Here is a 15184-nt window from a genome sequence, read left to right as displayed (position 1 = left end):
AAAATGACTTGGCAGATAAAACCCCTGATGGGGTTGTTTCAATGAAAAATCTAGATGACACATGAAATTACAAGGCAATGCTACATTTTATAAAACATGATCCAATTACTTTTGCTCACCACTGGAGGGCGGCAGTATTACTTCAAAATTAACTTGGAATATTGGACCTTGCAATGAAATTAATTTGCATGTAACTCATCATCCAGCTATTGATCTCAGTGTATTGTGTCTTGTTTATAGTGTATTGTGCATAAACTTTGTTTCCCATCTTTTAAATCATTACAGGAGCAAATCCAATTTTTGTTGTGAAACTGATTTAAAAATTATTATCTATAATACTTGACTCTAAAATGTTGCCCTTCCCAACTCAGAGGCCTTGACCTTCTTGACTGTCATTCACACAATGTCATAATTTTGAAATTTTGATTATCTGTTTAATTGATATTCACTACTAAAACACTTTTTACAGTTTGATGGTAATACAAGAAAATCATCAAAATTTTTCTTCTGACTGCATTTGTCAAGCTCAAGCATTCAACCCAATTATTTAAGTTATTGCAATAAAAATTGTTAAACAAACATTTCATTAATTTACAAAAAAAATAAGTTAATCAATAACTAGGCTACAAATTAACACAGAAACTAAGGTGACAGCTTAATTATGGCAATATTTTGCAACCATGTTAGCCATTCTCAAACATTTTTTTATAATCATTATATTTAACACATATTTTTATTTGATTAGATGATTTTGTCATCTTTATTGTTAATTGTAAATTATTGGGTAACAATTTATTTTAAGATGACAGGTACACGTTTCAACATATACTTAGTAATTACAGTACATTATGCATAATTACAAGTATAACTAAGCCAAAACCAAATCCTAACTGTAACTCTGAGTAAAATGAATTAACTACATGTAGCCTATTTACTAAAGGGTTAGGGTTAGGATTAAGTTTGGTTTAGGGTTAGTTGGATGTAATTATGCATAATTTGTAGTTTTTATTACTATAGTAACTACATGTAACTTGTAACAGGACACTGTGTAACATAAAGTGTTACAAATAAAGTGTAACCGATTATTGCAAATTGTAAAATAACACAAAACTGCAATTTTGCAAGTTTTTTTTTGTTTTTTTTTGCCTACTCTGTAGAAAATGAACAGAAAATAAAACCTAAAAAAACGTTGGCCTAATTTAACTGACAAAATAAATGTGTATCTTTCTAAATGTAGCCTAGGCCTATATGTCTCTCTAAGTCGAGTATAATTCATCATTCATTGATTAATTATTATCTAATTAATAACTTATATATGAACATTTGCAATGAAAGCATTATTTTTAAGTTTCCGTCGTGTTTTCCGTCATGTTCAGTCCATTATTTTCTCCGGCTGAATCTCAGTTGACATTGAGGTGTAAGATGACACCTGTCCGCAAACATCCAGTTTAGACCTGCTCTGTCAGTCGCCAGTAGGACTTTTCCCCCCATCAGTTTTTCTACTCTTACGTGACCATAAGGTATGTGAATATATAACTGTATTTGAATACAAGGTTCAGTTTTATATCTAACTAATTTTGCTGTGGACGTGTTTTGTGTAATCCAGGTAGACGTGACGTGACGTCACGTGCCGACGACTCGCCCGATCTTGATTTCAATGAAAACTTGCTTCTCATCTCTACAGTATCATAATAGCACAAATGTATCGAAATGTAAGCTAGAATATAGATATATAAGCTAAAAATATACACGTGTCGTGTCTGCCTTTACAAATGTCGTTCGCATGTTCGGCGTTCACACCTGTTTACATATTACAATAGCTTGATAAACAGGTGTTGACGGAAGTAGCCTACACGAGCTATTAGCAACATGTTTACTTTGAGAAATTATTATATAATATTGTGTATTTTTGCTAAAATAGTTATCGAATATTGTGTAACCCACGTATAAAGCGTGTGTGATCATGTGTCAGTTGTGCAGGAGGAGTGTGCTGTATGATTGAGTCCTCTCTGATGGAGGATCTGGCTGTTTTGGACCTGTTGGAGTGTCCTTTGTGTATGGAGCCTTTAGACGTGTCTGCCAAGGTTTTGCCATGCCAGCACACGTTTTGTAAATCATGCCTTCAGCAGCATGAGGCATCACACCACCATCAGATGTGCTGCCCAGAGTGCAGAACTGCTGTTCCAGGATCAGTGGAGGAGCTTCCCACCAATCCGCTGCTAGTGAGACTCCTAGAGAGCCTCCAGGAACGGGGTCCACAGGGCACACCGAGGGACAGATCCGGCAGATATGTGAGCTCTACAGTCCAGGAGAACCTTTTAGGCAGTTACATTCAAGATCTGCCCAAACAGGAGCAGGACACACAGTGGGTAAGAAGTACATGTACTTTTGTTTGCTTGCATTTATTTTATTTATTTTATTTTGGTAGGGACAGATACAGTGAACATAGATTATCTTCTAGAAGTAATCCCATGTCGGTATCATAGTGTTTATAGCCAAGGCTAAATCGCATTAGAGTGCGAATAACGATTTGAAATGCACAGACTTAAAAAGCAGTCTTTGTCTTTCTTTCTTTCTTTCTTTCTTTTTTTTGTAGCCGCTGCTAGTGTATTTTGTGACATGCAGTTGAGTTGGTTTTGCCTGCATGTCAAGACTTAGGCTTGTTTGCTTTTCTTTCTGGATAACAATTCTTTCTGGTTTGGTCACACTTTATATATTGTAAAAAATATAGGCCAATATGATCAATAAGTTATGACAACATATGTTTTTACTTTGCTTTAACTCATCAAAATTAAGTTAAGCAATTTTAAACTTTTTTTTATACAACATTTATTTAAGTTTAAATGACTTAAACATCCATGTTAATTGTACTTAAAAATGTAAGGCAGCAACTTTTTAAAAAACTTAAAAAGTGTACTCCATGCACAAAAAAAAACTCAATGCACTTTGTTCATGTTGTATTGCAAAACACTTTTGCCTCTATTGGGATACGGGTAAGGTTAGGCACAAGTTTGGTGGTATGGGTAGATTTAAGAGTGGGTTAACGGGTAAGGGAAGGGTCGACCGAGTATAATTAGATGTAATTACAGAAATTCATTTCATGCAGGTGTAAAAAAAAAAGTACATTGTAAAAACATAAACAATAAGCGCATTGTATCAAGTGAATAATTTTAATGTTAGTACATACAGTACTGTACAATGCACTTACTATAAAGTGGGACCAAAAGTTTTTTTTAAATGTTATGATGTCGATTTATCATTATGCTGATAATAGTGCTCAAAATATGAATGATTTCCAAAAAATCTGTCCAGAATGTATTATATTACATTGTGTCTGTTGTCATGCCAAATCAAACATGATGTTTGTTTTTCGATAGAACAATAATCCTGCGCAGTGTAAATTATGATGAAATGTGTATTTATAAATAAATCAGTATGGGTTTTGTGTTGGAATGTATGCAAGGTCAGTTTGTCTTTCCGACCTGCTTAAGAGCTCAGTTATCTCTGTGTGTGTTTAACAATGTCCACTGAAACACACTGGGCCTTGGTTTAGTTTAAGTAGGTCGGTGGATTTGAGTTTCAGTTGGGAAAAAAGCCACTGCATCGGCGGCCACAAACAGTAACTCTGTTTAAACATTTGGGATGCTTTTGAGCTCTGGCATTTCCCATTCCATGCCTCTAATTTCACGAGTTCACACGTACATGAAATCAGATGTAGTAATTTATGCGTATTTGGTGTCCTGTCCGGGAGAGGGCTCCGAGCTCGGAATTTGGCCCGAACCCAGAGTACTCCCCCATTTTGACTGGGATAGACAACCAGCCAAGAGTGAGGTGATGGGGTGGTGGAGGGATGGTGTGAAACTGTCATGGGACAGAGGTGAGGGAAGGCTATATTTATACTGGCTTCCTCTTGTGCTGATTGGTTGATTATCTGAAGAACATGCATTAAAAGTACTAGAGAGATAGTATACAATAAAGAGAGCTGTTAGATGCTGTGTTATTTATATACATAAAGTATATATATATATATATATATATATATAAAGTAAAGTCAGTGTAATAATTGAAATGTCATATCATAATTTTTGTGCATTATGGCATTGCATTAATAAGAATTGGATGTATTTAATTGTCATGCCGATAATGCCATAATGTAAAAATATAATGGTCCTACAATGGCTTCATTTTTTTATTTTCTTTAGAATTTGGAGTAAAATATGGCCCAGATGCGTTCTTGACAGGCTTCCTTTTTATTTGTTTCAGGTGCAAGCCCAAGCTTTATATGACTTCCAGGGGAATGCACCTGGGGAGATCACAATGAAGTCAGGTGACATCATTTATCTGCGGTGGAAAGTAGATGATAACTGGTATTATGGGGAAAGCAAAGAGAGCAGTGGTCTGGTTCCAGTCAACGTGGTGCGGGTCATAAGTGAGCAGTCACAGCCCCTGGCCCTCTGCCGAGCACTTTATGACTTCAATGCGAACAATCTAGATCCAGAAGACAGCAAGGAATGCTTAACCTTCTTCAAGGTCAATCTATTCTTCTTTAATCAGTGTACTACCACAACTCAGTTTTGTTGGTACAGTGGCCACGAAAAGCATTTGGACACTTAATCCATGCTAAAAAAAATAATAATTTCATTACATTAACAAAAGTGGCATCTGCTAAAATGATTGATTTTTATATGTGACTGAAGTGACAAAATACTTCTTTTGGCCATTGTATATTAAACGTAAGCATTTTGAGTATTACATGCCCCATTTGTGTGGATTATAGAGTGGGAACTGGGAAGCAAATACATTTCTTTTCTTGGGGCTCTTTTATGTAGCAGTATTGTTAGTCACACCACAGGACTTGACTTATATAACAGTTCTGACTCAGGCACAGCTTCCATTAAAGGACATTTCCTGGAGTGTTTTTTTCTTCTTCTTTGAGAGCAGATGGTCCAAATGGGTCTGGAGCCGAGTTAAGGGTGTAATGGGCCTGCAGCGTAGAGTGATTTGAGCCAAGTAAACGTCTTCAGGGACGTCCATGCACCCTCAGCTGCCTAACACAAGGCTGTCTCTCTTTCCCCCCACAGGGAGACAGCATTACTCTCATTAAACAAGTCAATGAAAATTGGGTCGAAGGTAAACTCGGAGACAAAGTTGGGATTTTTCCTTTGCAGCTCACAGAGGTAAGGCAACAAGTTTTTATTCTAGATTTCAAAACATGGAGAATCTCTTTGAATTAATGTTCCGATCATATTTAACCCCTGAAATCATAATATAAAAAAGGGTAACATTTTACAATAAGGTTTCATTAGTTAACTACATTAGTTAACATGAACTAATAGTGAACTGCAGTTCTACAGCATTTATTATTCTGTGTTAATGTTAATTTCAACATTTACTAATACATTATTAAAATCAAAAGTTGTATTTGTTATCATTAGTTAATGCACTGTGAAGTAAAGTGAACAAACAATGAACAGCTGTATTTATATTAACGTTAACAAAGATGAACAAATACAGCTCATGCTTAGTTATTACATTAGCTAATGTTAACAAATGAAACCTTATTGTAAAGTGTTACCAAAAAAAGAAATATTTTGCACAAAGAAAAGAAAGCCTATTTTTTAATTAAATAGATTTCCCCCTCATTACTGTAATGTGAAATATTGGAAATAATGTTGTTTTTATTATTAAAAAGACCATAAATTAAAGACAGTACAACAATGATACTTTCAATTGTACTTTTAAATCTGCTTTATAATTTAAACCAGGGGTCTTTTTCTGTTATATTTATGAAAGTTAGTGTTGGACTTTAAGCCTAGCCTACAATTACTGTGCTCATAGTATATAGTATATGATATTACTACATTCACATACTTTGTTGTGAGGCATTGAAAGCCACTAAAATAATCATTTAAAATGTGCATAGAGTTGTAGATTACATTTTAAGTTTTAATGTGGAAGGGATAATGAAGCATGTAGCTGAATGTAGCTTCTTATTTTTGGTCATTTACTTTAGCTAAATTTGCTTTAGCTTTGGTTGGAGTTAACTTCATATTTTAAAATGCGTATTTTTCTATTTTCTTCAGCAAAAATGAGTTTGTGATCAAACATTAATTGGCAGGACCCCTGCAGTGTCGCCACAGACCTCCTGTTGACGACCCCTGATTCAAGCAGTTACAGTAATGAGAATATTGTGGACCATTGAGAATGAGGGATATTTGCTTAATTGTCATGCACAAATAATCAAATAATGTCACAGCACAATTTCTTTTTAATTATCCTAAAAATAGACTTCTTTGTGCAAAATATCCTATTTTTCCTCTTGATTTTAAACATAACCCAGATATTCCTTGACTATTTTGTTCTTTCTAAGCCTTTATGCAATAATACGCTAATTTAAAATGACATCACTCACTGCTTTGTGACGTGAAATCTTCGTCACTATTTGCCAATCTTTTCAATTTCCGCTAATCGTTTCCCCTGTTTAATGTCACGATTAAATTCCGAACAATAGGCCCTCGTCTCTTAGCGCCCGTGGTGTCGGCAGCTACTTTCGGAGCGTGATAACGGGCTTTTAGACGTGGTTAGTGAGCTTGCTATCTCTGACGCAGCAGTCCTGTGACTGAGACATGCGTTCTTCCGCCACCGCTGCTCCGGTGAACCTCATGTGTCGCTGGATAATCAAGCTCCAGATTTCATTATCCATGCACTGGATTATATCTGAGGTTAGTCAGATAAAACAGCCAGCCTCCCTCTCAGCGCCGGTCGGGCATCTCAGCGGTGACCAGCCAGGCGTGAAGGCACAGTAATGCTGTCTTTTTCTTTGGTGGCAGAGCAGCACATCATGGGAAAAGGGAGGGGGAGTGTCACTCCTGCCCACATGTGCTGCACCAGTCCATCTTAACGGTGCGTTCCTCAGATCCAGCTGCCTCTTAGGAAGTTTGGGGGCGAGCAGGTGGGACTTATCGCTTTTAACTTGCACTTTTCTTTCAGGCAAACTCACAGCAGGTAAAGTGGCTTACGCAGATGAGAGCCAGCATGTCTTTATTGTGCATCTCAGCTTCTTTTTTAACCTGATTTGTGTCTTTCCGCTGTAGCCGAATCCGGCTGCGCACGAGCTTCTGGAGAAACGCAAGAGGAGGGACTCGGTGGAATCGCACCCACGGAGCACCGTCAGGGTCAACGCAGACGCTTACGTCCACAGGCGGCTCGCTGGAGCGTCTCACAAGTCGGCCAGGCCTCCAAATGTCAGTCTCCTGAACAGCCTGAACCATCCTCCTCTCAGCCAGAGCCAGCAGCCACCTCACATCAGCTCCACCGCACAGCCTTCCTCCAGCAAGACGCCACAACTCGCCACGTTTAACAAACCACGTCTGAGGAGCTCTCACAGAAACTTGCCTAAGGTGAGCAGTCCCTGTGCGGGGTTGTATTTTGATCACATTTCTTTGTGTGGGAATGACAATTGGCTATTCATGTGCTACGCAGGCATGCGATTAGTTAGCCATGCGTGTTTTTGTCATTCAGCGTCTGTGATTTAGCTACACTGGGTGTTTTTTGGATGATAATCCATGAGTTTAACATCCTACTCATTATTAGTGAAGGAGAAAGATGATGAGTCAGAGATCTTCATTGTTAATGGTGAGGCAATGTTTGTTTTGGTTATCTGTGATCATCCTTGTATAGAAAAGGAACAATACTTATGATATCATAATGTGCTCATGATGCAAATGTGCCTGATTCAGTTTCAAAAGTAGATTTTATTAGAAACATTATGCTTTGAAATCACTGCTAATGTATGTGATTTATCTAAAAGGAGCAGTTACTTTCTTCATGCTTTCTCCTAAAAAATGTGTACAAATATTTCTCTCCGCTGTCAGTGTGAGATGTTTTGCTATATGAGAGGAAGCCAGCGTGCCTGAGAGCTAAAAATGCCCCATTCTCTGTTGCAGCTTTACAAGCTCATGACTCATATAGGGTTACATAACACTTTCCTCTTATCTGGTTGAAAGACTCATTCCTCTCCACTGAGCAGTGACTCTCTCTCTCTCTCTCTCTCTCTCTCTCTCTCTCTCTCTCTCTCTCTCTCTCTCTCTCTCTCTCTCTCTCTCCTGCCATCAGTTGTGTCATTAATAGATGGCAAGGAGAACATCATGGTGAGGCGAGTCACTCGGGGGGTCAGTTAACACTGGATTTTTCTTCAGATTGTGCAACACTGTGTGAAGTCATAGGAAACATGCCCACTGTTTCTGACTCAGCAGTGCCATTTAAATAGAAGGAAAATATTTAAAGCAATAGATGCCCCCCCCCCCCCCCCAAAAAAAAATGTCATTATTTATTAACTCATCGTTGATGGAAACCCTTCATGAGCTTCTAATGGAACACAAAAGAAGATATATTGCAGAATCTGCTGGCTGCTCTTTTCCATAGAATTAAAGTGAACCGGTTCAGGTGCCGTACCATGTAAATAGTCCATATAATTTCACCAAAACTTTGAGGGCAAAAAAGGTCCATTGCCTTTGTCAGTAGATGAATGAAGCACAGCTTCACTTTCAAACCAAGCTGCTTTCTGTTGATGCTTTGTGTTCACATGACCAACTTCAACTCATATGCATGGAGAAAATATTTTGCCCTTAGACGTGAAATTCCCAGTCGCATTGATTTTGATTGAAATGACTGGAGAGCTTTCTTGCAAGACAGACTTTAAATCTGAAGTTGCAAATAAAAGGCAAAGCAAATAGGCAATCTAAATATGATCTGTGAAGATGGGTCTCCCATGTTTGGTTATAACAGAGGAATATTCTCGTCAAACAATCTCCAGTCAAAAACCTGATAATTTTGAATAGGCAAAGTTCCAAGAAAGTTATAAATGATGGACTCATTGTATATTAAGCGTTTTTAAATAGTATGTACTTACATTTAATGCATTTACTGTGCCCGTAAATGTTTTTAGATCGTACTTGCATCTATAATTACACTGTTGACCCTTCCCTTAACTAACCTTTAGACTTAACCATACCATACCATAAAGCCTGTCTCTAACCTTACCCGTATCCCACCTCAGTAGCAGCAACAAAATAAGCACATTGCACCTAATTCTCTTTTACACATACTAGTTAAAAACACCTACATTGTAAAAAATAATAATATTACAAGAAAATAATATTTCAGTCTTTCTACTTCGAAATTTCACGTTTCATTTAATGGGTTACTTTCTGTTTATCTGTTATTATTTCTGAAATTTACTTGCAATTTCTGAGTGAACATGAGCTCAAAGTAAATCCTACAACAGATTTTTTGTCTGTGAAACAAACTGGGACCGAACTTCCTTTCTTAAAATAAATGCTCTATTGTGCTCTTGTGGCACTTTTAAGATACAATTTTGGATTGCAGCACTTCTTATGTTAATGTTACCGCCTCGCTAGGATGAATCACCTGTGCTGGATTTCTCATTTGTATGTCGCTTTGAATAAAATGTGTTAATGTACTCTCTAACCTTCTGTGTCTTCTGTGGCAGTTCTGATGTAACTAAGCTGTAATCACCTGCTCTCTCTCAGATAATTATGGGACATACTGTAGGTGTAAGTGTTTAAGAGAGGCGTGGAGATTGTCAAAGTTACAGAAACTCTACAGGATTCACAGATCGGTCTCTTGTTTCATCATGCTTTTGTAATGCACTAATATTAGACTGGATCTCGGTTTGACTCAGTTGCCCAGATGTATTTCCCCGACTGTTCGTGTGACTCTTCCATATTAGTGGCCTTAATATTAGTCGTTTGTTATCAGTGTGGAAACATCTCAATCTGAGGCTGAGTCAGCTCTGCGACTGATGTCAGAGATATTTAATGTGGGGTTATGTAAGAGAAGATATGTGCATGTAAATATTCAAAATAACTCCTGAATTAACCTTAAAACTTCATTATAATTTATCTGTAAAATGGTAGGAGTTCTGTTTATAGTTGAGTTTAGGGATTGCAAAAAATATGACATAATTAATTGGGTAACTCTTTACAAAAGTAATAGTAATATGTCATTAAACTGACATATTTCAAGTTCTTCATGGTCTTTGAATTATTTTTTGATTTTTAGATTGTCTTGTTTTTGCTTTTGACTTGTTTTGTTTTCAAGCTTGTTTATTTAACATTTTTGTCTTTTTGTGTTGCATTGTTTTGTTTTATAATGTCTTATTTTATGTGTCTTTTGTTTGTGTTGTCTTTTGCTTCTGTCTTGTCTTTTTTGTTTTATTTTGTATTGTTTTTTGTTTTGCTTTGTTTTTGTTTATTTTTTTGTCTTGTCTTTTTGTGTTGCGTAGTTTTGTTTTATCATGTCTTACTTTGTCTCTTTTGTTTTGTTTTTACTGTTGTTGTTTTTGGTCTTGTCTTTTTTGTTTTGCTTAGTTTTTGTCTTGTTTTGCTTTCAGGCTTGTTTATTATTATTTTTTTGGTATTTATTTATTGTTTTGTTTTATCTGGTCTGTCTTTTGTCTTTTTTGTTTTTTTGTTAATTAGTTATTATAAAGTAATAATAAAATATGACTCATTGTTTTCATATGTTAAAAGACATGTTGTCAAGGGTCTACATAAGTTCAACAAATCTATTAAAGTGTTTTCAAACACCTGCATTGAAGATATTACATTGCTGTCAGTGTTTGTGCGCAGAGACAAAAATGACCAGTTACTTTCTAACTATTACAGAGGGACAGGACAATGAATGGCGAAAGTCCGCCAGCCATTACCATGGCACTGATCAACCCCCAGGCATCCTCCGTACCATCAGAGAGCAAGATGTCTGCCACACAGCAGCTCTCCATCAGTGTGTGAGTGCTTTTGAGATCATATGTAACTTTGAAGAACACCTAAAAGATTGCCTTGCATTGAAGCGCAAACATTTTAATTTAATTTTGTAGATTGTAAATATCTTTAGTTACTGTGTCTCTTTGTGGCCTAGAGACATTTAGGAATTAATTCATTGGGCTTTTAAAGCGACAGTTCACCCTTTCTTTCCCATAATTTTTGAAGAATCTTTACATTTCTCATACAGCAACAAAAGAATGGGTTTGAGTGAGTAAATAATGACATTGTTTTCCTTTTCGGGTGTTCGGCTGAAATATTTCTTCAACCTGATGTATGATCTGTTTAGGTGTGCAGCTCTGTATTCCTACACACCTCATCGCTCTGAGGAGCTGGAACTGAGGAAGGGTGAAATGGTGGGGGTTTATGGGAAATTCAAAGAGGGATGGTTGCGTGGACTGTCTCTCAGAACAGGCAAAGTAGGGATCCTGCCGGCCAACTACGTTACCCCTGTACTCAGGTGAGCAGAAAAACACCTCTACAAAACCCCTGTTATCACTACTTTCATTCTCTTCTTCACCTGCTTACATTGTTTAATATGATAAACACATTATTAAAATAGTGATGCAAGCTCTTTAGATCAGTTTATTGGTGCATGGGTTCTTTATACTGTACTTTTTCTAAATAACTAGAGAATGCAAAAACATTTTTGTGGAACCTTTTTATTTTTACAAGCACACGCCTATTATCTTGATAATCAAGTTTACAGTAATATACTAACTTTCTCACAGAACATCTGCAAGGTTTCTTGAACAAACCAAACCTGCCGTTCCTAATACAAGCACATTATCAACAAAACGACACACCCCACACAAGCCGCAGGCTGTAGTCCTGGCCTTAGACAGAGTAAACAGCGACACCCCATCAGCTACAACGGCTGTGATGTCAGCTGCCGGTCCCGGGAGAGCACCGCAGCCGGGTGTAAAGCAGGGATGGAGCACAGTGAGACGCGCCTTCCATGCCACACACAGAGGTGAGAGCCAACAAGCCCCAGCACGCTGTGACAACATAAGTCAGTCTTTAGCCATTGCAACTGTTCTTAATCAAAAACTAGTCGAATTTGTGTTTTATTTGCACATTTCGTCCTTGTAAGTCAATATACATTACCAGTCAAAATTTAGAATAATTACGTTTTTTAAAATGTTTTTGAAAGTCTCTTATGCTTTGATAAAAAAATACCATTTATTTGATCAAAAATACTGTAAAAACAGTGATATTGTGAAATATTATTACGATTTAAAATAACCGCTTTCTGTTTGAATATATGTTAAAATGTAATTTATTCCTGTGATCAAAGCTGAATTTTCAGCATCATTACTCCAGTCTTCAGTCACATGATCCTTCAGAAATCATTCTAATATGCTAATTTGCTGATCAAGAAACATTTCTTATTATTATCAGTTGAAAACAGTTGTGCTGCTTAATTTTTTTTGTGGAAACTGTGATATACTGACCCTTCAAAAGTTTAAGTGTCAGTAAGATTTTTTTTTTTTTTAAATAAATTAATAGTTTTATTCAGCAAGAACACATTCAATTGGAAAAAGTGACTGAAGACATTTATAATGTTACAAAAGATATGTATTTCAAATAAATGCTGTTCTTTTGAAATTTCTATTCATCAATGAATCTTACAAAAAATATCACAGTTTCCACAAAAAATATTAACCAATAATAATTGATAATTGATCAGCAAATCAGCATATTAGAAGAATGATTTCTGAAGGATCATGTGACACTGAAGACTGGAGTAATGATGCTGAAAATTCAGCTTTGCATTACAGGAATAAATTACACTTTACAATATATTAAACTAGTAGAAAAGAAATATTTTTTAAACCGTAATAAAATTTCACAATATTACTATTTTTTACTGTATTATTGATAAAATAGATGCAGCCTTGGTGAACATAAGAGACTTCTTTCAAAAACATGGGTACTGTCACCTGTTCGATTACCAATATTCTTCAAAATATCTTCTATTGTGTTCAACAGAAGAAAGAAACTTATACACGTTTATAGCAACTTGAGGGTGAATAAATAATTACACATTTTTAATTTTGGGGTGAACTATCCCTTTAATTTTGATTGAAAAAGTGATATATGGATTATTTTCTCTTCATATATTTTTAGATATTAGTTGACATACAGACATTAACTTGCATGGGCTGTTTCTTCTGCAGCAGTTATATTTGTGTATTTGTTCAGCCTAATGCGATGATTCGCTTCTGCTTGACCTTTCGTTTAGGGTCGCCTCACCACGGAAGCTACAATTCACATTCCATCCTAAGCCTTCAGCCTCCTCCTCAGGATTTGGGACAGATCTATACTTTCGGTCGTTCACCCGTTCTTCCCAAAAAGAGAAACGGATTGTTCTCAAACCCCATTAAGACTCAGCATTGGGCATATGAAACAACAGCACCCTCTGCCGGCGGATATCAACCGGTCTACAGGGACCCTGTCCAGAAAGAGGCCAGCACAGCTCCTCAGTCCATTCTGGTTAAACCAGAGGCTCATAAGCACAATGCAGAGAAGGTAAAAAGTATTTTAGGAATATTAGGATTGAATATTTAAAGGCACAATTTCAAATGAATAACATAAGCTTGGTTTTACTGGCTGAATTTGTTTTTTGATGTTCTTTTAGCCAGTAAAGTCAGTCCGGTTCCTGACTCACGACGCTCCTCAGACAACATCAAAAATAGCGTCCGCCTCCTCTGCAGGACATATCTCTGCTTCCCAGTCTGGCCTTTCGGCTCTTGACCACTGGAACCCTTCAGCCATCTTGGGTCGGGATGGAAATACATTAGTTCTTAAAGACACAAAAGCACTTCCAGCCAGAAAGAGCACAGGTCAGGATCATGCCGCTATGGACTGCCTCTCGCTAAATATAAAGCCAGTCCTGATCAGCAACCAGTCCGGCTCTAGTAGGTGGGTATTCTTGAGTGTGTTTTCAAGAGGAAGTATTGCGTTATCTGATATAATTGCTCTTGTGTGGGAAAATTATCTAGAAGATTTTTTTTTTATTCTTCCTCCTAAAAATTGCCAGTTAGCAGATATTATTACGAGATCTCTGGAGATAACACAGCGAAACTAAGAAACATTTCCTGTCAAGAAGAAGCAGTCAGATATGCTGTGGCACATCCTGGCTTTTTGTGTTTGGTGCATTCTGACACGCGTTGATAATGTTTTTGATGTTGACACATGGATTTTTCTGCAGATATAGGGTAATGAAGGGGTACAACGCTAAAACGGATGCAGAGCTCACGCTGACGGAAGGTGAAATAGTCATCGTTCAAAGGCCTCGAGCGGACGGAAGGCTTCTGGTGACTCAGGAGATCAGTGGGAAAACAGGCCTTTTCCACATCAGCGTTCTGGAAATACTAGACAAAGTCCTCTGAGTGCCACAGTTTCTTCTGTTGTGTACTTGTTCTCCGACCAGTGCTGTGTTAAGAGTCAAGTCGTTTTAGCCTGTTGTGCAATATTCCGAAATATAAAGCAATATCCTGTTTATAACATATGACAGATCACATCATTTTTCACACACACCCACCTGGCTCAAAAAACCTGTAGGCTTTCCCTTCGTCATTAGTCAGTTATGACTGAAACATGTGCCTTTTTGTATGTTGAATCACTGTTTGCACTTTTGGATGGGGTGAGAGGTGGGGATATTTGTTAACTCTGGGAACCAAGTAGCCCAAGAGTCTATGGCCTGGTTTCACAGACAGGGCTTAGATTAAGCCAGGATTAGATTTTAGCTCAATTAGGACATTTAAGTGGCTTTTATAAACATGCCTTAGAAAAAACAAAACATTGCTGTGCATCTTGAGACAAAACAATGGCACTGACACATGTTTTAAGATGTGTCAGTACAAGTTGCTTTCAGTTAAAACAGCTCAAACATGCATTTTAGTCTTGGGACTAGCTTAAGCCTTGTCTGTGAAACCGGGGGTACGACTGCTGGATTGAAGGAGGCGTAATGATGACTTGCTCAAGATTGTCTTTTTCACGCACAAAATTCTGTTGTCTCAATATAGTAAAGGTGGAAATGTTTTGTTGTATAAAATGTCATAGCAACTACTGTATATCCTGAATCTTCAGGTTTCCTGTTCTCAGTCCATGTATTTTTTTATTTTATTTTTGTGAAAATGATTAAACTAATAATAATAAACAAAAAAGGCTTAAGCTTTATGACTTTTATTGAATTTAATTGGGTATTATTGTTTGCATTAAAAAATAAAAACACATTTTTCCTTTTGCACCCCCTTCACTTGAATCATTTGACATTTCAGTAATGACTTCAATACAGACTGAATCATGACACACACACACAAAAAGAATACAAA

General features: G+C 36.9%; 1 protein-coding gene across 2 annotated transcripts; it reads left to right on the top strand.

The window, feature by feature from the left end:
• Positions 1-1387: 1387 nt before the first annotated feature.
• On the top strand, positions 1388-15099 carry sh3rf2 (SH3 domain containing ring finger 2). 2 transcript variants are annotated; one of them, XM_084132708.1, is made up of 11 exons: positions 1388-1520; positions 1973-2369; positions 4264-4530; positions 5082-5177; positions 7095-7400; positions 10689-10810; positions 11134-11304; positions 11576-11817; positions 13090-13376; positions 13486-13769; positions 14059-15099. In XM_084132708.1, the coding sequence occupies exons 2-11, from the start codon at positions 1995-1997 to the stop codon at positions 14237-14239; spliced, it is 2331 nt and encodes a 776-aa protein (XP_083988834.1). In that variant the 5' UTR covers positions 1388-1520; positions 1973-1994; the 3' UTR covers positions 14240-15099. The 2 variants fall into 2 exon arrangements, with proteins under 2 accessions (XP_083988834.1, XP_083988835.1); XM_084132709.1 differs by lacking the exon at positions 1388-1520 and adding an exon at positions 1650-1712.
• Positions 15100-15184: the final 85 nt, after the last annotated feature.

This window comes from Abramis brama (assembly GCF_963993115.1).
Source record: "Abramis brama genome assembly, chromosome: 13".
NCBI classification, from domain to species: domain Eukaryota; kingdom Metazoa; phylum Chordata; class Actinopteri; order Cypriniformes; family Leuciscidae; genus Abramis; species Abramis brama.
This window is presented reverse-complemented; position numbering and strand designations above follow the sequence as displayed.

Bases quoted from the DNA above. Each gene is read 5' to 3' on its own strand.
- sh3rf2 (XM_084132708.1), top strand. From the start codon at position 1,995: ATGATTGAGTCCTCTCTGATGGAGGATCTGGCTGTTTTGGACCTGTTG. The intron at 11,305-11,575 runs GTGAGCAGAAAA...ACTTTCTCACAG, and splicing joins TACGTTACCCCTGTACTCAG to AACATCTGCAAGGTTTCTTG. The intron at 11,818-13,089 runs GTGAGAGCCAAC...CCTTTCGTTTAG, and splicing joins CTTCCATGCCACACACAGAG to GGTCGCCTCACCACGGAAGC.